Source organism: Martes martes (assembly GCF_963455335.1).
Source record: "Martes martes genome assembly, chromosome: 8".
NCBI lineage: Eukaryota > Metazoa > Chordata > Mammalia > Carnivora > Mustelidae > Martes > Martes martes.
Window position 1 is genome coordinate 85655385 of NC_137895.1, and position 23292 is coordinate 85678676.

Sequence of the window (23292 nt, forward strand, 5' to 3'; positions counted from 1 at the left end):
AGCCCAATTGGATCTCAGTCTCATGGCCCTGAGATAATGATCTGAGTGGAAATCAAGAATCAGATGCTTAACTGACTGAGCCATCCAGGTGTCCCAATCTGAGCTTTTTAAATAGAAGGTCAATAGAATTAGAACTATGAACTCCAGGGGTGTCTGGGTGGCTCAGATGGTTAAGCCTCTGCCTTCAGCTTGGGTCATGATCTCAGGGTCCTGGGATCAAGCCCCGCATCAGGCTCTCTGTTCATCGGGGAGCCTGCTTCCCCCTCTCTGCCTATTTGTGATCTTTTTCTCTCCGTGTCAAATAAATAAATAAAATCTTAAAAAAAAAAAAAAAAGAACTATGAACTCCAGTAGCTCATTTACCTAGCAGAATTGGAAGCCAGGGCTTTAGTTCAGCACTTGAAATTATAAATTGGTTCTTGAAATGAAGGCTGACCATGTTTATCTTGATATCTGTTAGGTAGCTCATTTATTGAACAGGTAAACTAGATAGAATGATAAGGTCTTTCATAAGTAGCTTTTATCCTAGTTGGAAATGATCACCACATACATACAAAAAAGACTTAATATTTTATATTTATCCTCATATTCTGACCCCTGCTTGAGGCTCTTGATCAAGGCAAAGCCCTTTAAACTCAAGTAGGACCAGGTCCAAATCCTTAAATTGCACTATTCTTACAAGGTCTTTGTCTTCCAAACAAGTCAGATAATGTTGGAGCATTCCTGTTAGTGAGTCATGCTGACCATATATAGTTTCTGTTTATTTCTTGTTGTAACTTTTTATCTTCCCACTCTTTCTTCCTTATACCTGTTGAATGACTACTGTGAATGCAGGACTCAAAAATGAACAGGGTCTTAAGAAAAAAAGTTAACAGGCTTTTGTGATAGAGTATTTTTGTGATTTAAGAAACTTCTGTTATCTCAGTATTGACAGTAGACTATATATCCAAAGATCAATTTTTTTTAAAGATTTTTTTTTAAAGATTTTATTTATTTATTTGACAGACAGAGATCACAAGTAGGCAGAGAGGCAGGCAGAGAGAGAGGAGAAAGCAGGCTCTCCACGGAGCAGAGAGCCTGATGCGGGGCTCGATCCCAGGACTCTGGGATCATGACCCGAGCCAAAGGCAGAGGCTTTAACCCACTGAGCCACCCAGGCGCCCCAAAGATTTTTTTTATTTATTTGACAGAGAGAGAGATCACAAGTAGGCAGAGAGGCAGGCAGAGAGAGAGGGAAGCAGACTCCCTGCTAAGCAGAGATCCCAATGTGGGGCTTGATCCCAGGACCCTGAAATCATGACCTGAGCCCAAGGCAGAGGCTTAACCCACTGAGCCACTCAGGTGCCCCAAAGATCAATTTTTTATCTTGATAGAAAAAAATCCAAATTTTTACTTTTGGTAGGTATATCCGTGGGTTTATTTATTTATTTATTTACTTGACAGAGAGAGAGAGACAGAGTGAGAGGGAACACAAGTGGGGGGTAGGGGGGAACGGGGGAGGGAGAAGCAGGCTTCCCGATGAGCAGGGAACCTGGTGCTGGGCTTAATCTCAGGACCCTGGGATCATGACCCAAGCCAAAGGCAGATGCTTAATGACTGAGCCACCCAGGTGCCCCTCTGTGGTGGTTTTAAAACATAATTGACGAATTCTTCGGTATTCCTCCCTTCAAAAGGTGTCCTTGAACATGGACAGTACTTAGGGACTTGCTGCTAATAAACAGAATGTGGCAAAAATGACAGTGTGGCACTTTTTGAGTCTAGGTCATAAAAAAGCATTGTGTCTTCATCCTCTCTGTTTCTCTTGGCTCATTTGTGTTACTCCCTTGCATATCACATATTAAGAGGCTCTTTGGAGATGTCTTTATGGCCTTTAGCCAAAAACTATGTGCCTGAGCTAATTTAGAAGCAGATCCTCCAGCCACAGTCAAGCCCTCAAATGACTGCAGCCCCAGCTTGACTCTTGACTATAACCTCATGAGAGACCTTAAGCCAGAACCAGCCATTCAAGCCAGTACTGAACTCCTGACCCACAGAAATTGTGAGATTATATATGTGTGTTGTTTCAAGCCACCAGATTTTGGAGGTAATTTGTTTTGCAGCAATAGATAACTGATATACCATCATGTAATATTTTATAGTAAATTTGATAAACTTTTAATCTGTCTTAAGATTGTCTTATAGACCAACATTGTTTAGTTCTCCTAATTCGTACTTTTTTTGTTGCTGTTATTTCTTGGATTGTCTTGAACTGAGAGAGATGTGTTAAAGTCATTATTAGCATTTTCCATTTCTCTAATCTTCTATAGTTACTTTATAAAAGTTGTTGCTATCTTATTTATTGCACAGATATTCATGAGTCTTATATCTTCATAGTGAATTATAGCTTTTAGCATTATAAAGTGTCATTCTTTGTCTCATTTTAATACCTTTTTGCTTGAATGTTACCTTTCTTGATACTGCCCTTTTTAAAATTTTTATTTGCCCAATACATCTTTGTTCATTCTTTTATTTTAGGCTCTCCTATATACAGTCCAGAGTTGGGTTTCATTTTGTGAGTGAGCCTCAAAATCTTTTAATAAGTGATTTTATGACCACTTAATGTGTATATATTTATATAACTGCTATGTTTGATCTTAATTATGTCATTTTTATATATCCTAACAATGCATAGTTTTCCAGTAACTGTGTATTCAGTTTTCTTTGCTCTTTGTTGCTTTATTTGTATTTTTCTGTGTGTGTCTGTGTGTGTGTGTGTGTGTGTATTTTAATGATTACAGAAATTTCTATTTTTGTTTTTGTTTTAAATTCCCTTTATAACAATACTCACATAATACCTTGGTCCTCTTTTTCTTTATACATTGACTATTAGTTTCCTACTCAGTGCAATACACTGCCTCCTCTCTCTTTTCTTCTGTACCCTCTACCATTCAAATTTAGTCAACAGTATTCTTTTTCTTAATGTTGGTTCTTGTCCTGAATGTTTTGGATTACAATCTGTTGGCTTTAAATGACTCCTTTAACTCTCACTGTTAGTTACCAGCTCCGGTAACTTCCACCTGTTTCTCTCTCCCCACTTCTCACATTTTTTTTTAGTTACTACTACACTGTCAGAGCATAGAAAATTTATATGCTATTCCTACTCCTACTTTTGTTTTAGTCTTAGGTGTATAGCTAGGTGTATTCAGTGCACACCATGGGTATCTTTGGTGAAGTTTTCTAGGTCCTCTCTTAGTTGGGTATAGTTTGTCCTCAGGAAGGACTCATGAGTACAATAATCGCAGGTGTTTATCATACTGAAAAATTTCTACTTGCAGGATGGTTTTTCTGCCTTTAGAATTCTCTTCCCTTGATTATATTATAGATGTTGTTTTACTATTTTCTGGCTTTGAAAATAGCTGGGAACTCTGATGCCAAACTGATTTGCTATCCTCAGAAAGTGACTTGATCTTTTTGCCAGCATGGGTAATTTTTTTCCTTTGTATTACAGTGTAATTTTCTAGGATAAATCCTAGTGTTGACTACTATGGTGAGTCCTGTGAATAGTGTAAGACTGACGATTCACAGACCTGTACCCCTGAAGCAAATAATACATTACATGTTAATAAAAAAGTGAAATAAAATAAAAACTTTTAAAAATCTAAGTGTTGACTAATCTGGGTGTGTTTAACTTAGTACATCATGTGCTCTTTCAGTATGAAGATTCATGTCTTCTTTCCCTCCACCCTTATGAAAGAAATATTATTGAATTATAGTTGTAAATATTAATTCTACTTTATTATTTTGATTGTCTTCTTTAATGCATCCAGAAGTATGTACGTTGGATGTTTGGTGTCTGATTTTTATGTTATTTCCTCAATTGTTTTAATCTATTTTTCTTAACTTTTCTTATTTTCATCCCCTATGTCCTATATGATATGTTTGATCCTAGCTATTCTTCTTTGTTGTTTTAGGTTGCATTCTCTGGGACACAGACTCTGAGACAGAGAATTGTGTGCATGAGGTTTATTAGCGATTACCCTTGGGATCAACACTTATGATGATGTGAAGGAAGGAGGATTGGATAGAAGGAGATGCTGAGCTGTAATTAGTGGTGTGCTGCTAAATTTTTAATAACCAATTTTCAGAGGAATAAAAAGCTCGATTTGTAACATTTTCCAGCATATAAGTACTTCCATCATGGCCAGTTTTAAGCTATAAGCATGACATCACTGAACATGGATCTGGAAAGGAATGCATAGTAACACCCATACAAAAACAACAGATGTTACCTCAAGGGCATAGATAATAATAAATGCAGTAAAATAATTAGGAAGTGATGAGTACTTGTTGCCTTGGTTTTGAATAGAATTTAATTTTGAGTTTATAGAATTTAAGTTCTCGTAGTAGCTGTGTTTACTTGCAAAAAAATTTTTTTAAGATTTATTTATTTATGAGAGAGAGAGAGAGAGGGAGAGAGAGCACAAGCAGGGAGAGGGACAGCAGGAGAGGGAGAGAGAGAAAATCTCAGACTTCCCACTGAGCATAAAGCCTGACACAGGGCTCATTCCCATAACCCTGAGATCATGATCTGAGCCAAACCATGAGTCGAAAGCTTAACTAAGTCACCCAGGCACCCCCTGCTTGCAAAATTTTTTAAAATGTTGACAGTTGGCTCTCATGGACCTGTAGGAACCAGCTCCTGTATACCATTGACCACGATCAGTCACAACAAAGGTCTCAGCTCATCCCATGAGGAGTTTTGAAGTTGGGATGGCCCTTCACAATTGTCCCACCTTGCTTTTGGGGCACAACGATGGAAGAGGTCTTTGGAGTCCCCACCCCCACACCCCAGCCAGAGCTGTCATGTCCCCTCCTCTTTTACTTCCTATTGTAAACAATAAAGGCCCTTCCTACCCTTAAAAAAAAAAAAAAAAGTTGCCCCACCTTGAGGTAAGGCCCTCAGATATCTTGGCATGAACAAGTCATTGGATACAGGTAGACACTGAGAAGAGGATTTGACCCTGGGTAAAGGAATTTTTTTTTGGCCAAAGACAATTCCCAGAGAAGGACTCAGCCACCAGCTTTCTAGCAACCTGGATTAGGTTCTAGCAACCAGTACTGAAGAGGGTATATGGAGAGGATTCTACAGGACCCACTACACTTATGTATCTTGTAGTTTAGTCTTGGTTTCTGCTTCGAGACATAATTTTTTCTGGTATGCTTTCATCTGTCAAAACTGTGATTGTGTGTGCATGTTTTCTTATAGTAATTTTGTGTGGATACTGATTTTTTGTTATTGTTACTCATCCTTGAATATGCTGGATTTTTCTGAATCAGCTTTTAACGGATCTTTCAAGAGAAAATGGACAGGGTTTCAAGGGCCTCCCTGTTTTGTTTTGGTTTTTTTCAGCTCAAGAGCTCCCTCTTCTGTTGCTATGGTGAAAAGCAGTTTTCTTAAGTACTTTTTTTTTTTTGGTGGTCAGATTTCTGATTCTCCTGTTTGTTTTTTCAGTGGGGTACTTATTACCAGTTACTTCTTTTCTTTCATTTACCACTGGCTGCTGTCTTCAAGGAACAATGACTACTTTCAAAAGTAGTCTCTTTCTCTTCCTCCTGAAAGTCACACTTAACCAAGACTGTACCCTTGTTCCTACTGAATTTTCCAAACCCGTATGTTTTTACTCCTATTGCCAGTTACCGATCTGCCAGGTTTCACACCAGCTCTCAACTGTTCCCACTAATGGCTAAGTACTTTGGTAGCAAACCCTTGTTGATGTTACCAGGTTTTACCAACACTAAGACTACATATTCTCTACCCTTTTCGAGCAGATTCTATGACCTTGATACACTTGGGGGGTTCTGGATGGTCTCTACTTTATCTTTCCTGACGTGCATTTAAATTACAGACTGTGGAGGTAGGGTAGCCTGAGAGGTTCAAGTCTGTTAAGTGTCTGCCTTCAGCTAAGGTCATGACCTTAGGGTCCTGGGATCCACCCCATGTCTGGCTCTCTGCTCAGTGGGGTGTCTGCTTTTCCCTCTCACTCTCTGTACTCTCTCTCTCTGTCTCTCTCAAATAAATAAATAAAATCTTAAAAAAATAAATTAGAGACTGTAGGATTTTCCCCCCACATTTTAGTATCAGTTGTAGGAATTTTCATTGCTTTCTTTTTTTCTTGTGTGTAGTTTTTAGGAAGAGCTATGGGAAGAGGTATATACATACACACAAAGGTGTGTATTTGTTTTTAATACACACAAATAACATTTTGCTTTAAATAGCCTTGTTTTTCTCTTCTATCTTAATATTACGTGTTTAAAATCTATCTCTGTGGGGTGTGTATACCTAGTTTGTTGCTTTTCGTTGCTATATTTCTTCCAGTCTGCATCCACCCTCTTTTATGTAACTATTCCCCTGATTAAAATGCCTGCATTGCTTTTACCTCCCTATTACTATCTTGAAAAAAGCTGGATGAACTTTTGTATATGTTCCCATGATAATCCATATGACACTTTCTTCTAGGACATATACCCAAGAGATGGGATCTTGGGCTTCCAAGGCACATACACTCTTCATTAAATATTTTCAGGTTGCTTCCCAGAAGGGCTAAGACAGCTTACACTTCCAAATCCTATGAACAAGAGGTCAGTCTCCAACACATTTTGTCAAGATTTGGTACTCTAATTAAATTTTGCCATGCCGGCAAATAATCTATCAAGTTTTGGCCTTAAGGTTCAGCTTGTTTTTGTTTTTGTTTTAATTTCAGCTTTATTGAGATATAATTGAGGAATAAGTTACAAAGATATTTTCCTACATTTTCTTCCATTAGTTTGATAGTTTTATTTTTTTTATCAATCTCTTTAACCCATCTGAAGTTCTCCTTTGTATTCAGTGTTAAGGTAGGGATATAACTTAATTTTTCTTCATATATCAACATAATTTCTAACCAGTCTGTTCTTTCCTCATGAAGATAGCTTTGCCACATTTGTGATGCTACCTTTAACATATGTCAAATTCTGTGTATGATGGGTCTATTTGTGGGCTTTCTTTTTGTTCCATTTGTTGATTTGTCCTCGTGTCTCTTTCTGCTGTTGTTTTTTTAAATCTCTGTAGTGTGCCAGCTCTTAATAGTTGTAATATTATTCCCCCTTTCATTTTCTTATTTCAAAATTGATTCATCTTTTCATGAGCTACTATTCCATATACATTTTAGAATGAGTTTCTCAAGTTTCTAAAAAAAGTTCCTGCTAACATTTTAAAATAAGATATAAGATGTAAGATATAAAAACTTATATAAGATATAAGAACTTATATAAGATATAAGAACTTATAGATTAACTTTTGAAGAACTGACATCTTTACTAAGATAAGTTGTCTTATCTAAGAACATGCTTTATCTGTTTTTTCAGATCTTCTTTTATGTCTTATTAGAGTTTAAAATTTTTCGGGGTAAAGATGTTATGCCATATTTGTAAATTAATTGTTAAATATCTTATAATATTTGGTGTTAGTGTGAATAGGATTGCTTCTGGTTCATTATTGCTAGTACAAAGAATTAATATTCCTGTTTTTCTGAAGACATTATAAATATAAATGTGTAACCTTATCAAGTGCTTTATATTGCAACTCTTGGAAAGACTATGTGATTTTTGTCCTTTAGTCCATAAATATAGTCAATAACATTGATAGTTTTCTCATGTGAAACCATTCTTGTGTTCCTGGAAGAAACCTTGGCTGTTGAATTCAGTTGGATAATATTTCTTTGCATCTATTTTTTAAAATCTGTTTTCATCAGTGACATAGACTATGATTCTCTCTTCTTGTACTATCTGATTTGGAATAAATCATTAGGCAGCTTTTTCTCTTTTCCTGTTTTCTAAAATTTAATTGATAAAGGGATTATCTGTCCCTTGAAAGGTTGGTAAAAGTCACTGTAAAACCATATAAGCCTAAGGCTTTTTTTCTGGGGGAAAGGTCTTTAATTGCTATTCAATTTATTTATAGATATTTGGTCTGTTCGTATTTTAATTTCTTCTGCCAATTTTGGAATTTTATAACTTTCCAAAAATCATCTATTTCATCTAAGTTATTTAGTGTATTAGCTTATAATCGGTCATCATATTCTTTTCTTCTTTTTTAAAAGATTTTATTTATTTGAGAGAGAGAGAGAGCAAGAGCACGGAGAGGGGCAGAGGGAGAAAGAGAAGCAGGCTCCTCACTAAGCAGGGAGCCTAATATGGGGCGCTATCCCAAGACCCCAAGATCATGACCTGAGCTGAAGGCAAATGCTTAACCAGCTGATCCACCCAGGCATCCCATCATATTCTTTTCTATCTCTGTTGTATCTGTAGCTAGTTCTCATGATTTCATTATGTGATTTGATTATTTGAATCTTCTTTTTTCTAATTAGCTCATTAGAGAATTATCCGTCTTATTCATCTTTATAAGATGACAAAAATCAGTCCCAATATAGCTGAAATTACAATAAATATTGATCAGTTAACTCCATCAATGAGAAGGCAGAAACTCAGGTTGAATCTCAGACTAGATTTCAAAATTAAGGTCTAGGAATATATTATCTATAAGAGACACACTTAAAAGGAAAGACTGTGGACAAGTTAAAAGAGATTAAAGTAGGTATTCCAGGCTAATATGAACAGAAACACCAAAAACAAACAAAATGAAACACGGAAATAAAAACACGTAGCTATATTATATAAGCTAAATTGAAGCTACAAATTCAAGGCAAAAAGTATCATCACAGGCAAAGCATAAGAGGGCTAGTGCTATCAGGAGATCAGCTAAGTGGAAATATCAAGTGGATAGTTGTGTATATAGGACTAATATTCAGGGGCAAAGTTTGGAGAAAAGCGGATGCTGAGATATGTATTTGGAATCATCAGCATATATATGGTATTTAAAGCCATAAGACTGAGTGAGACCATCAAGGGAGTATAGACGGGACAAGAGATCCAAGAAGTAAACTCTGAATTACTCCAACATTTTGGGGCAGGGAGATGAAAAAGAACCAGCAAAAAAGATGTAGAGGTGGCCAGAAAGTTAGGAGGCAAACCAGGAGAGTATAATGTCCTAGAACCCATGTGAAACAATTATTTCAAAGAGACAGAGTGATCAGTAAAATGTTAGCTGATATCCAAAACTGAACATTGGATTTAACAGTATGGAGATTGTTGGTGACCTTGCCAGGACCAAGTTTGATGATGGAGTAGTAACAAAAACATGATTAGAGTAGGTTCAGGAGAGGAAAGAAATTAGAGACAGTTAGTTAACATCATTTTTAAAAGGAATTTTGGTATGAATGGAAGGGGGAGAAGTGGGGCAGTAAGTGATGGAGGAAGTGAGCCTAAGAGAATTGTTTGTTTGTTTGTTTGTTTGTTTTTTTCAAAGTTGAGAAAGATAACATCATGTTAGAGAGTGAAAAAATGATGGCACAGAGTGAGATGGGAGAATTACTGAAGCAATGTTCTTGAATAGAAGAGAAGAGATAGGATCTAGTGTTCAAGGGAGGGGCTAGCATTAGATAGGAATCAGATACTTTATCCACAGGTAACAAGAGAGAAAGTAGATATATGGGTACAAAAGCAGATAATTAGGGAGATGTGGTGGTAGAAGTATTTGGAGTTAATAATGATTGCTTCCATTTTCTCAGTGTAATAAGTTACTTAGTCATCAGCCAAGAAAGAAGATGAAAGAGAAGGCCTTAGAAATTTGAGGAGATAGGAGAAAATATAAAATTGCTGTCCGGGGAAGTCAGAGTAAATGGATTAGGGGAATATAGAATGTTCGCCAAGCAGCATTATGGGGCCAGTTGAGCTCAATGATTATTTAATGTAATACTAGTCAGCAAGTTTGAATGTTTTTCTGAAGATGCATTCAGCTTCCATGGTACAGGAAGGAAGTAGCCTGAGAAAATTTGGTTTAAGCTAGGCTGTGGACAACCAAGGAGTAAGGAGCAAGTGAGTCTGAGTTGAGAGCATATGCAAGGGACTGATTATAATTACCTATCATGGAATTTAAAGTAGATTACAAAGGAATTGAGGACATGAAAGGGTAAGGGATACTATGAAGGTGGTAGAATCAATGAAGTAAAAGATCTCTGTGGAGATCAAAGGATTGGTAGAGTTAGTGTACTAGCTGGGGTGAGCTGTAGAGAGATGATGTTTGGAGAATGAGTCATTTGAAACTGTATTATGGAATGGTTGCAGAGTTTTTTTTGTTTTGTTTTGTTTTTGCAATGACAAGGTCAAGGGTATGATTAAATGGCTAGAGGATGAAGTCACTGAGGGAGAACAGATCAAAACATTACAAGGCCAGGTGTTGGAAAGAACTAAATGAATATTAAAATTGCTAGGGATTATGACAGAAGTACTGGATAGAATGGCAGTGAGCAAGGAGGAAGTAAAGGACTGCAACAGAGAAGGCAGTGGGTGGTAGATAGCGTAATGACAGGAGACTTAAGGTTGAGTATTATTAGAGAGGAGAGAAGAATGATCTAGAAGTAGCGTTGAGGAGTGAGGAAGACCCGCATCTCATTTTCAGGCCAACTGATGGTAGGGGGCGGGTAATATAGGAGTTAAAATAGACATCATTTTAGGGACATCCACCTGGGTGGTTCAGTTGGTTTAGCATCTGAGTCTTGATTTCTGGTCAGGTCATGATCTCAGGATTGTGAGATCAAGCCCTGCATTGGGCTCCGTGATGGGTATGGAGTCTGCTTAAGATTCTTCTTCTTCCTCTCCCTCGGCCCCTCCTCAAGCTCTAAAAACAAATAGACATCATTTTAGAGGGCTACAGGGAGAGCCAGAGGTCAGGTCCTATTTTGAATATTTTGAAGTTAAATTGTAATAAGCATCTGTGTTAATATAGAGGTATTATATTTTCTGTATATTACATGTTCTTTATCTATAGTTTTCCTTTGCCCTTAATGATGCTTTTTGCCTTGAATTCTATTTTTGGTCTGATACTAGAAATCTGCTTGGCTTTCTTTTGGTTCATAGCTGCCTTTTTCCATCTTTTTGTTTTGTCTTGTCCAACGTTTCTCTTAAATATGTGCCATGTAGACATTATACTGCTAGATTTTGTTTTTTTAATTCAATCTAAGAATTTATCTTTTCTTTGGTGAGTTTAACTAATATATTAAATTACTTCTATGTTAGAAGTATTTAAGTTTTCTCTCTCTCTTTTTTTTCTTTTGTTTCTTGGTCATTTCCTTGGATAAATCAATTTTATCTATGGGTTTGAAAGGCATGCATTTTATATTCTTTATTGGTTATCCCTAACCTGTTAAGGGATTTACTTGTATTTTTTCCCCTAATTTATGAAATTTATCAATACCTATCTGTATCTTCCCCCTTAGTAGGATAAATACTTTAACACATGCACTCTTCCCTATCTCTGGATATTGCATTCTGTGCCCTAATTCGTTATATCTGGGGTGTGTAGGTATGTGTATAAAATGCCTTATTTTTTTAAGGTTTTATTTATTTGAGAGAGAGAGTGAGTGAGAGAGAGTGAGCACATGGGCAGGGGAGGGGAGGGGCACAGGGAGAGGAAGACTTCCCAATGAGCAGGGAGCCTGATGTGGGGCCTACTGAGTCACCCAAGTGCCCCTAAAATGCCTTTTTTAAAAAAAGATTTATTTATTTATTTATTTATTTGAGAGAGAGAGAACCAGCAGGAAGATGGGCAGAGGATAAGGGTGTGGGCAAGCCCCAAACTAGCTCCCCGCTAAGGATAGAACCTGATGTGGGGCTCAATTCCAGGACCCTGAGATCATGACTTGAGCCAAAATCAAGAGTCAGCAGCCTAACCGGCTGAGCCACCAGGAGCCCCATGATTTTTTTTTTTTTTTTAAAGATTTATTCATCCATTCCAGAGAGAGAAAGAACACAAGTCAGGGGTGGGGCAGAGAGAAAGTGGAAGAGAGAATCTCAAGCAGACTCCCTGCTGAGCATGGAGCCCAATGCAGGGCTCAATCCCATAACCCCAAGATCACAACTGAGCTGAAAACAAGAGTCCAACGCTCAACTGTCTGAGCCACCCAGACACCCTATACAATGCTTTTTTTAGATAATAAACTTCAGAAAGTTATTTTCTTATTCTTACTATCTTATATTTTATAGCATTTCCTAAAATTTTTGTTTGATATCTTATTTCCTTCAGGAATATTTTCATAGGGTCTTTATGATAATCTGCTGAGACCTTAAAGGTCTGAGAATGTATTTCTTTTTTTTTTTTTAAGATTTTATTTATTTATTTGACAGAGAGACAGATCACAAGTAGGCAGAGAGGCAGGCAGAGAGAGAGAGGGAAGCAGGTTCCTCACTGAGCAGAGAGCCCGATACGGGACTCGATCCCAGGACTCTGGGATCATGACCTGAGCCGAAGGCAGAGGCTTTAACCCACTGAGCCACCCAGGCGCCCCTGAGAATGTATTTCTTGTACCCTCACATTTAATTGATAGCTTAGCTGAATATTAAATTTTGGAGTCAGAGTTTTCTGTTTTTAGGGTACCTGGAAGACTATACTTTCAGGGATCATTTCTATAGTTTGTTATTAGGGGTACCTGGGTGGCTCAGTTGGTTAAGTGTCTGCCTTTGGCTCAGGTCATGATGTGAGAGTCCTGGGATCAAATCCCAAATTGGGCTCCTTGCTCAGCAGGTAGCCTGCTTCTCCCTCTGCCTGCCACTCCCCCTGCTTGTGCTCTCAGTCTCTCTCTTTCGCACAAATACATAAATAAAATCTTTTTTTAAAGTTTCTGGTTTTGATACTTTGGAAATATTTCTTCATTGCTTTCCTGCTCCTAATGTTGCTCTTGAGAAGTCTGGCACCATTCTGATTCATTTTATTTATTGGTGAGCTGCTCTTCTTAGAAAGGTTTTAGAATTTTCTCTTTGTCTTTGGAGTTCTTAAATTTCATTAAAATATCAGTAAGTATTCATTTTCCCATATCAACCCTATTTATCACCCTGTATACCCTTTCAGTATCAATCTTTCTTTGGAAGTCCATACTTTTTTTCATGTATCATCCCCTCCATTTACTTTTTTCTCTCCTGTTAGCACTCCTAATACATAAAGGCTGATATTTCTATGTCTAGCCTCCATATTTCTTAATTTTTATATTTTTCATCTCTAATTCCTTCTCGATGTCTTCTAGAAACATTTCTTGACCCGATCTTGGGCTGTTTTGCTGTTTATGTCATCTAATGAGTTTATTTCAACTGTGTTTTGAATATTCAGTAATCCTACTTGTTTCTTTATAATTGTTTCGGCTTCATTATCAGTATCCTCTTCAGGGACATTTAGTTGGCATGTATTCTATTAATTCTTGTCATCTAGAGTAGGTTATTTAGCTTATCACCTTTCTAATTTTCTAGTTATTTTTCCCTATGAGATCATTTTCTCTCATGGGTATCAATTATCAGTCATCTTGGTAGGTAATGAATGAAGTGGGTGGGAAGAATCAAAACCTAAGCCTTAGTTGTGCCACCCCTGGTGACCAGGGTTCAAATCCTCATTTCATCAGGAGGCTTTGCCCTTTAGGGAACCTGTCTGTATCTTACCCTAGGCCTTTTGTTTTCTAAGAATGTATTGTCTAGTCCTTTAGATGAAAAGGTCTGTGGGTTGGGGGAGGTAGGAGGAAACACTTTGATGCTTATTGGTTAAGTCAACATTTACTTTGCTTGTTTTACTCTACATCCAAACAGTGTTCTGCTGTGAATCTGCTTTCCAGTATTGGGGTAGGGCTGAAAGGGAAGACAATGATCTGAGTCTGGACAATGTTGGGGGGGTAGAAAAGAGTCCAGCTTGGGGTGGCTCAGTCGTTAAGCGTCTGCCTTCAGCTCAGGTCATGATTCCAGGGTGCTGGGATTGAGCCCTGCATCGGGCTCCCTGCTCAGCAGGAAGCCTGCTTCTCCCTCTCCTGCTTTCTCTGCTTGTATTCCCTCTCTCGCTGTCTCTTTCTCTGTCAATGACTAAATAAAATCTTTAAAAAAAAAATTTTTTTTTAATAAAAGAGCCCAATCAAAATTTCTTTGCAAATTCATTCCCCATGTTTGGAGCCTGGCTTTCCTCTGTACAGGGCTACTATTTCCCTTCTTTACCAAATCACAGACACCTTCTGACCCTCCAGGGGTTTCTGCTGGTTTTCCTTTCTTTTTTTTTTTAATGTCCATTCATTTCTTACTTCTGAGGCATCTTTGGGTTTAGGTTCTGGGAGGTAGACTGTGCCACTTTGCCATCATGTCAGTGGCCATATAATGTCCCTTTAATGAGAGCCTACCACAGTGTTTGTTGAAGTTTTGTGTTTCTAGTAATCTAGAGCAAAGGATTTTCTTTCTTGAGTGGTCATATTAATAGTCTGGAAATGAAGATGTTTAACCTAAAGAACAATAGGCGAATGTAAGAGCACAAAATAGGCAAAGCAGTGGAGGTACCTGGGTGACTCAGTTGGTCAAGCCTCTGGCTTCTTGGGATTGAGCCCTGCATCAGACTCCCTGCTCAGAGGTGAGTCTTCCTCTTTCTCTGACTCTCTTCCTGCTCCTGCTCTCTCTTTCTCTCTCAAATAAATAAATAAAATCTTAAAAAAAAAAAGAATAGGCAAATCAATGCATATACATGAAAGAGCAAAGTAGGAATTTTACTGCAGCACTGGAATTTACTTGCTTGTGTTTAATTTTACAGTCATTTGGGAATCTTCTTAAACCTGGAAACAAGACAAGAAAATTAATCTTATTACAAATTGATCTTAAATACATTTGTAGTAATATAGATGATTCATAGGGAAAATAAGAGTGCCTCCAGAACTCACAAAGTTAAACTAGTAAAATTGATACATGATCCCTATTTATAAAAGTCACATTAACAGGAGAGAATGTTTCCCAGGAAGAGCAGAGCTTGGCAATAGCTTATTTGTTAACCAGTCCTCTTATACATTAGAGCATGACCAAATATTGACAATGGTTATTTCTGGGCATGGACTTCTCTGTATTTTTCAAATTTTCTATGATGAATGTGCCTTACTTTTGTAATTGGAAAAAAGCAAATATTATTTTAGTGGAATTTTCATGGGGGAATCCCCATATAAGTATACAAACTTATGCAGGGATATTTGCTGCAGCATTGTTTGTAATGTTGAAAAATATAAAACTTCTGTCAATAGGACAGTTCAATAAATTGTGATAGAACTATACAATGAATATCAAGCAATCAATAAGAGTGATGATGTAAGTCTATAGTACCATAGAAGAAATTTAAAGATATGCTGTCAAGTGAACCCCTTAAGCAGGTTAAAAAACATGTTCAATAGGAGCACATTTTTTGCAACCAAAAAGCAAGTGCACAGAAATCTTTTAAAAATATATGCAAGAAGTTGCTGCTCCATCCTAACAACATGTAAAAAGTTGAACAAACTGAAAACTAGCAATGCTTCTTAGAATCTTCAGAGAAGTGAGGCCACAGGACAAACCAATGCCCCCAAAGTGGAAAGACAGACAGGCAACACAGAGAATCACAACTTACTGGAGTAAAAATCCATGAGCAGACACTTCTGCAGGAATGAGTGCCTGGTAGAAAACTTATACTTTTTTCTTTTTAAGATTTTATTTATTTATTTGAGAGAGAGGACAACCAGGGGAGAGAGGGAGCAGGAGGCTCCCCGCTGAGCAGGGAGCCTAGTAGGGGGCTCAATCCCAGGACTCTCGGGTCATGACCTGAGCCGAACCGACTGAGCCACCCAGGAGCCCTGAAAACTTACACTTTAATTGATGAATTGCAGGAGGCTCAGTATGGACGAGAGAGTATCAGACTCCAGAGGTCCCAGTCAAAGAGATCTCTAGAATCTACCAGGTCCTCACAGTGAAGATTGGAGAAAAATTCCCTCATGTTTCTCTCAGGAGAAGGGGGGAAAGTAACCATTTTGAAAAGTACCGAAGCATACCGTTCTTCTTAAATTCTGCCCTCAAGAGAAACTATTTTACCAAAGCCTAACCTATGGGGTTTCGTTAGGGCCTAACTTATTTTGAGGAAGGTAAATACCTAACTCTAGCCTTCTATGTAAGAGAAGAGAAATACCGAATTCCAGCTCCCTCTAGCCATCCTGTGCCACCAAATGTGGGAATAAGGGATTTTGAGAAGCACTGGTGAAGTTCACAGACCAGATGCATATGCTCTTCAAAGAACTGAGACTTAATCATAGGACTATACAGTGTTTCCCCTTCTCCTGTACCTTACACCACACCATTAAAGGCTTATTTGCCAGAGTTTCCTTTCATCTAGTACGTCATGTCTGGATTTTAACAAAAATTACCAGCATACTAAAAGGCAGAAAACATAGTTTGAGGAGACTGCATAAGCTTTGGACCAGAGTCAGATATGATAGGGATGTTGGAATTATCATACTGGGAATTTAAAATGACTATGATTAATAGGCTTAGGACTTTGATGGGAAAGACATATAGGAACAGGTAGATAATATAAGCAGAGAGATGGATATTCTAAAAAGCAAGAAAAAAGAAATAATAGAGATCAAAAACACTAAAAAATGAAGAATGCCTTTGATGGCCTCATTAGTAGACTGGGTATGGCTGAGAAAAGAATTTCTGAGTTTGAGGATATAGTAATAGAAACTTCCAAAACTGAAAAGCAAAGAAAAAAAAAAAAGACTGAAGAAAACAGATATCCAGCATTTATAGGACAACTGCAAAAGGTGTAACATATGTGTAATGGGAATGCCAGAAGAAGAAAGAAAGGGACATATTTGTTTTATTTATTACTTTCTTTAGGATTTTATGTATTTGTCAGAGCAAGAGAGAGCACAAGCAGGGGGAGCAGCAGGCAGAGAGAGAAGCAGACTCCCCGCTAAGCTGGGAGCCCAATGAAGAACTCGATTCCAGGACCCTGGAATCATGACCTGAGCCGAAGGCAGACACTTAACCAATTGAGCTACCCAGGTGCCCAAAAGGGACATATTTGAAGCAATAATGATGGAAAATTTCTTCCAATGAATGTCAGACACCAAACCACAGAACTAGGACACTCATATAACACCAAACAGGATAAAAGCCCCCCCCAAAACCACACTTAAACATACCATATTCAAGGTAAACAGTCTTGAAAGGAATCAGAGGGAAAAAAACACCTTACCTATAGAGGAGCAAAGATAGGAATTACATCCAGCTTCTCAGAAAGAACATAAACAAGAGAGAGGAGCAATTTAAAGTGTTGAAAGAAAAACTATCAACTCAAAATTCTGTGCCCTGCAAAAATTTTTAAATGAAGGAGAAATACAAACTTTTTCAGACAAATAAAAATTGAGGAAATTTATAGCCAGTAGATCTGCTTCGCATGAAGTGTTAAAAGACGTTCTTCAGAGAGAAGGGACATGATGTAAATCAGAAATTTGGCTCTATATAAAGATAGGAAGAGCACTGGAAGGAATAAATAAAGATAAATTTTATTTTTCTTATTCTTAATTCGTCTAACATAATAGTTTGTTCAAAATAATAATAATAGCAACAATGTATTCAGTGATGTATGCATGCTTATGTACAGGTTAAATGGAAGAAGAAATGATACAAGGGATGGAGTGGGGGCTGAATTAGGACTATTTTGTTATTATAAGGTACTTGCACTATCCATGAAGCAGTATAGTGTTATTTGAAAATGGGTTTGTTGTAAATATATAGTGCAAACTCTAGGGCATCAACTTTAAAAAATAATGAAAGAAGTATAAATGAAGAAAGGAGAGAAAATGGAATTATAAAATCTCAAAACTACAAAATGTAGAAAAAGTGTGAAAGATAAAAGAACAAGGGCAGTAAATAGAAAACAGTAACAAATATGGTAGATATTAACCCAAATATATCAATAATCACCTTACATGTTTATGATCTAAATACACTAATTAAAAGATAATGATTATCAGAGTAGATCCAAAAACAAGACCCAAATATATGTTGTCTACAGGAAACTGACTTTAAATATAAAAAGGGGTGCCTGCGTGGCTCATTCGGTTGAGAATCTGACTTTCGGTTTTGGCTCAGGTCATGGTTTTGTGAGTTGTGGGATGGAGCCCCAAAGTGGGCTCAACATTCAGCAGAGAGTCTGCTTAAAGATTCTCTCCTCTGCCCCACCCTCCATTCATGTGCTTTCTCTCTCTCTCTCTCTCATAAATAAATAAAATCTTAAAAATAAATAAATATAAATAAATATAAAATAAATAAAATCTTAAAAATAAATAAATATAAATATAAATATAAAAAATAAAAATAAATAAATAAATATAAAAATAAATAAAAATAAATAAATAAATAAAATCTTAAAAATAAATAAATAGATTAAATTGGTAGGAAAAATGCCATGATAACACTAATCAAAAGAAAGTAGTAGTTATATTAATTTCAGACAGAATAGACTTCAGAGCAAGGAAAGTTATCAGGGATAAAGAAGGGCATCTAATAATGATAAAGGTGTCAATACTCCAAGATGACATAATAATCCTTAATGTTTTGTCTAACAGTAGAGCATCAAACTACAGGAGGCAAAAACTGATAGAACTTCAAGGAGAAACAGGTGAATCCCCTGTTGTAGTCGGAGACTATAACAGTCCTCTATCAGAAGTGGACAGATACAGCAGGCAGAAAATTATTAAGGATATAGTTGAACTCAACAGCACCATCAGTCAACTGGATATAATTGACATCTCTGGACTATTTTATCCAACAGTAGCAGGTTACAGGGGCGCCTGGGTGGCTCAGTCGGTTAAGCGTCTGCCTTCAGCTCAGGTCATGATCCTGCAGTCCCAGATCAAGTCCTGGATCGAGCCCCAAATCAGGCTCCCTGCTTAGCAGGGAGTCTACTTCTACTTCTTCCTCTCCCTCTGCCCCTTCCCCTGCTCCTACTGTCCCTCTCTCTTCCTGTCTCTCTCTCCCAAGTAAATAAATTAAAAATCTTTTTTAAAAAATAGCAGGTTACACATTCTTCTCAAGCTCACATGACTATAGGAAATAGAATCCCTGACTAAGAATGGTTGTAAGGCTATTTATTGCTCACTTAACAAAATCCCAGAGGCAGGTGTACTCAGGGTTGTTCTAGTAACTAGATGTCATCAAGGGCAGGGTTTTATTTATTTTCCTTCTCTGTATTCCTGGTGTATTGTTTTATCCTGTGGTTATCACCTTAGGATTACCAAAGATTGTAGTAGCTCCAAGCATCCTATCCAGGCAGGAAGAGAAATTTTAGTTCCATTCACCTCTGTTGGAAATAGGAAGAAGGGGAACTGAGCAGTAGGGGGAGGTATTGTTTATTTTAGTTTTGTTTTTAATGTTTATTTTAGGAGATAAAGCAAATGAAATGCTATTGGCCCTGGATCTTTACACATATTTTTTTCCTTCTGCCTGCCATCTATGATCTCTTGAATCCTTCCCACAATTTTATCTCAGTACCTAGTTATAGTAACTGATACATAGTAAGTAGTCAGTAAATATTTTTGTAAGGAAAGCAGGCATGGCAAAAGTAGAGTCAGTTAAGCACAACTCATCTCTTCAAAACATATTGTCTAATATCAGGGGAGGTAAGTAATGCAGCAATCACAATATAGAATGATAAATGCTAGGATACTGTTAATTACAAGATGCTGTGGGAACACATAGGAGGAGTTAGAGAAGACAGCTCAGAAAGAATGATTGTTTAAACTGAGATCTAAAGAATGGTAGAAATAACAGAACCCAGAGGGAAAGAAAGTCTCTTGGTTTGTACATTAACTTCCACAAAGTGAAACAAATATAATCCTTTTTGAGGGAGGAAGACCTTGAAGAAATTCTAGTGAGAAAAAAAGGGGAGGATGGCAAATAGTAATTGATCATATATTGTCCATTATTACTAATTTAAGATGTCTTCAAACTGTATACTTTGTTTCTGTTTTTAGTGAAGAAAAAATAGAGAAAATCCAAGACTTCAGTTCTCCTCTTTCCTATGTCTTAATTTTTTTTACTGTTGTAACCATCTGCTACTCTGAAAGTTTTCAGGCATCTATCTATACAAGTTAGAAACTCCTAATACATATTTTATATATAGTAGCACATGAAAACAGAAATTTGACAAAGCGCAATGGACAGGTTGACAAATTAAATACAGCATGCCTGGTTAAATTTAAATATTAGATAAACAAAAATAATTTTTTAGTGTAAGTATAAAATTGCATGGACCATACTTATCCTAAATCACTTGTGTTTTTTAAAAAAAAATTCATTTATTTGAGAGAGAGACAGCATGCTTGTGCATAAGTTGGGGGAGGGACAGACAGACAAGCAGACTCCCTGCCAAGCAGAGACCCTAGCATGGGGCTTAATCCCAGGACCTTGAAATCATGACCAGAGCTGAAGTTAGACACTTAACCAACTGAGCCACTCAGGTGCCCCTAAATCATTTTTGTTTATTTGCAATTCAGATTTACCTAGATGTCCTATATTTTTATTTGCTAAATCTGGAAAGCCTAACAATAGATACGAGATTTCATAGAGGAATGCTAAACCAGGATTTACAAAGTAATTGACTCTTACTAACTCACTCTCAGTACAAAACGGTCAAGGAGAAGAGGATTTTGAGAGCACTCCTAACCTTTCTCCACTCTAAGAACTTACCACAGGCCCCCACATTTTGGAGGCCCATAGAATGGGGCCTGGTTCAATCTCTGAAAAAGGGTTGAGGCTATGATTGATTGGCTAGATGCACTAATAGTAGAGGCAAAGAAGAGGCTGCTGCTGCACTGGGATAAGCCTTCGACCTCAGAGTTTACCTGGACAAAGTAAGCTCCACTGTTTCCTATAGATTAGACATGGGTCATATATATATACCTACCCAAGAAAGATGGCATAGAGTTGTCAAGGATTCTGTCCAGAAGGGCTGCATAAATATGCAAACACATCTGAGTATAGAAAAGCTGGAGGTATTACAAATGTCAACAACAAGTTAGAACAGATATATATATAACATATATATATCTATATCGATATAGATATATATAGATATAGATATTTGAGAGAGAGTGTGCAGCTGTGGGGAGGAGCAGAGGGAAGGGAGAAAGAATATCAAGCAGACTCTGCACTGAGCATAGAGCCTGACATGGGGCTCAATCTCACAACTCTGAGATCATGACCTGAGCTGAAATCAGGAGTCGGATGCTTAACGGACTGAACCACCCAAATGCCCCAGAATTGAAATATATTTGACAAGATCAAGAAATCTGCAGATGAGATTTCCAGTGATGGTAATCTCCAAGGAACTGACCAAAGTACCTTACGAAAGAGTCAGCTTTAGAAATCTCCCAGATCCAGGAAGCACTGATGTTAGAAAATAATAGTCAATCAGAACTTTCCATTTCCTCTCTCTCTTCTCTAGAGCTCTAATCCCTAAAGGGTCCCCTAGTAGCAAGCTAGAAAAGTAGGAAGAGAAACAGTAGGCCAGAAAAAAGCAGCTGATAATATTCTCCTTTTCTAGCTTTAAGTTGTAATAGTCTTAGCTGGAAGAGAGAAGCCTCAACTTTAAAACAAAACAAAGATTTACTTATATATGATTCTGGACATTTTACCAACCAGATGAACATATTACTGAGACGTTACCAGAAATGTCACAGAACAACCTCGGTTTTCATCCAGAGTATGAATAAATGTAGAGATAAAATGTCACTTTGGAAAATAGTTTGGAAATTTCTTATAAAAATTAAACATAACACTTATCTAACCCGTCAGTCTCACTCCTGGGCATTTATCTAAGAGAAGTGAAAACTTACCTTCAACCCAAAACCTGTTTATAGGGTGCTTGGGTGGCTCAGTCGGTTAAGCATCTGCCTTCAGTTCAGGTCATGATCTCAGGGTCCTGGGACTGAGCTCCACATTGGGCTTCTCCCTCTCCCTGTGCCTGCTGTTCCCCTTGCTTTTGCTCTCTCCCTCACTTGCTCTCTCTCTCAAATAAATAAATAAAATCTTTTTAAAAAAACCTGTTTATGAATTTTATAGCAGTTTTATTTATAATTGCCCAAATCTGAAAACAACTCAAAAGTCTTTCACTTGGTAAATGGATAAAAATATGTGATACAGCGATACAAAGGAGTAATACCAGTCAGTAAATAAAAAGGAATGAATTAGTGATACGTATAATGTGGATGAGTCTCATAGGAGTTACACTCAGTGAAAAAAGCCAGATTCAAAAGGTTACCTACTTTAGATCTCTACTTATACTGCATTCTGGAAAAGGTAATGTCTAACTTCACAACAAGCACCAGCTTTTGGTCACTCCCTGGTGCTAGAAGATAAGGTCAAGTTAGGGAAATAGAAGGTATATGACCAAAGGCCCAATTACCAAAGTGCTCCCATTCCTTAACTTACTGTGATTTAACGGATGCGAGAGATTTTCTGAAGGTAGACTGAACATCTAACTGGAGTAGCATAGGAATATCTGGGTACCCACCCAGCTGGGCCCAGAGCGAATGTATTGATGTCTTCTCTGCTATTGGGTAGCTTGAAGTTGACAGATCAGCATTCCAGATAGCTCTCATTTGGTCTTCTTGTCTAGAGAATCAGAGACACTAATTGAAAGCCCCAAACTCTCCTGAACTCTATATCCAATTAAAGTGTATGAATCTTATTTTCCCCTTTTCTCTTCCCTACCATCTTATCCTATAATGTCCTGTCTGGCACTAAAGAACATTAGCTATGTCCACTTTGACTGAGCGATGGATTAAAATAGCAGAATTTGCTGAAAGAGCTTTTTTTTTTTTTTCTTCCCTGAAAGTGCATTTTCAGGACTTCACCTAGTAATCTATTTTAAAACTATCTTCTTAGTTTCGTGAAGTATATAAACCATATCCAGACTGGTTTTTTTCCCCAGCAATGTTCTTTTCCATTCCTTACCAAAGCTCCTACCTTCTTTTTTTTTTAAAAAGGAAATAAGTTATGTTTCTAAGTTTCTTTGTTCTGTTAAACTAATTTGTTTCATGGTAAGGAAAATCAGTTTCATTTTTTTATAAGACCAGCTTTATTTTTAAATTTATTTAATCTATTTAATTTTTTGAAGTTGAACTAATTTATTAACTGAGCAAAAGTAAAACAATTCAAATTCAAATAGAACATCACCTATTAACAAATGTTCCACAAATCCATAAATGTATGTCCTCAATGATTACTGAAATGAAGCTTTCATCTGGAAAAATCTATTGAGACTAAGTTATGATTCAGTTAGATATAAGTTCTAAAGTATAGAAAAAGTATACTAACTCTTCATTCGATAAGTTCTGCCTGGTC

The 23292-nt window shown here is 37.2% G+C and overlaps 1 protein-coding gene across 1 annotated transcript in view; it reads right to left on the reverse strand.

Moving 5' to 3' along the window:
* Window positions 1-14677: 14677 nt before the first annotated feature.
* FAM186A (family with sequence similarity 186 member A) overlaps window positions 14678-23292 on the reverse strand; it is a gene marked incomplete at both ends in the record, with an annotated part of 74219 nt that continues 65604 nt past the window's right edge. Inside the window, 2 exons of the mRNA XM_080811834.1 lie at window positions 14678-14699; window positions 22378-22560. Of these exons, the coding sequence (XP_080667960.1) occupies window positions 14678-14699; window positions 22378-22560 (205 nt within the window). The remainder of the gene's footprint in view (window positions 14700-22377; window positions 22561-23292) is intronic.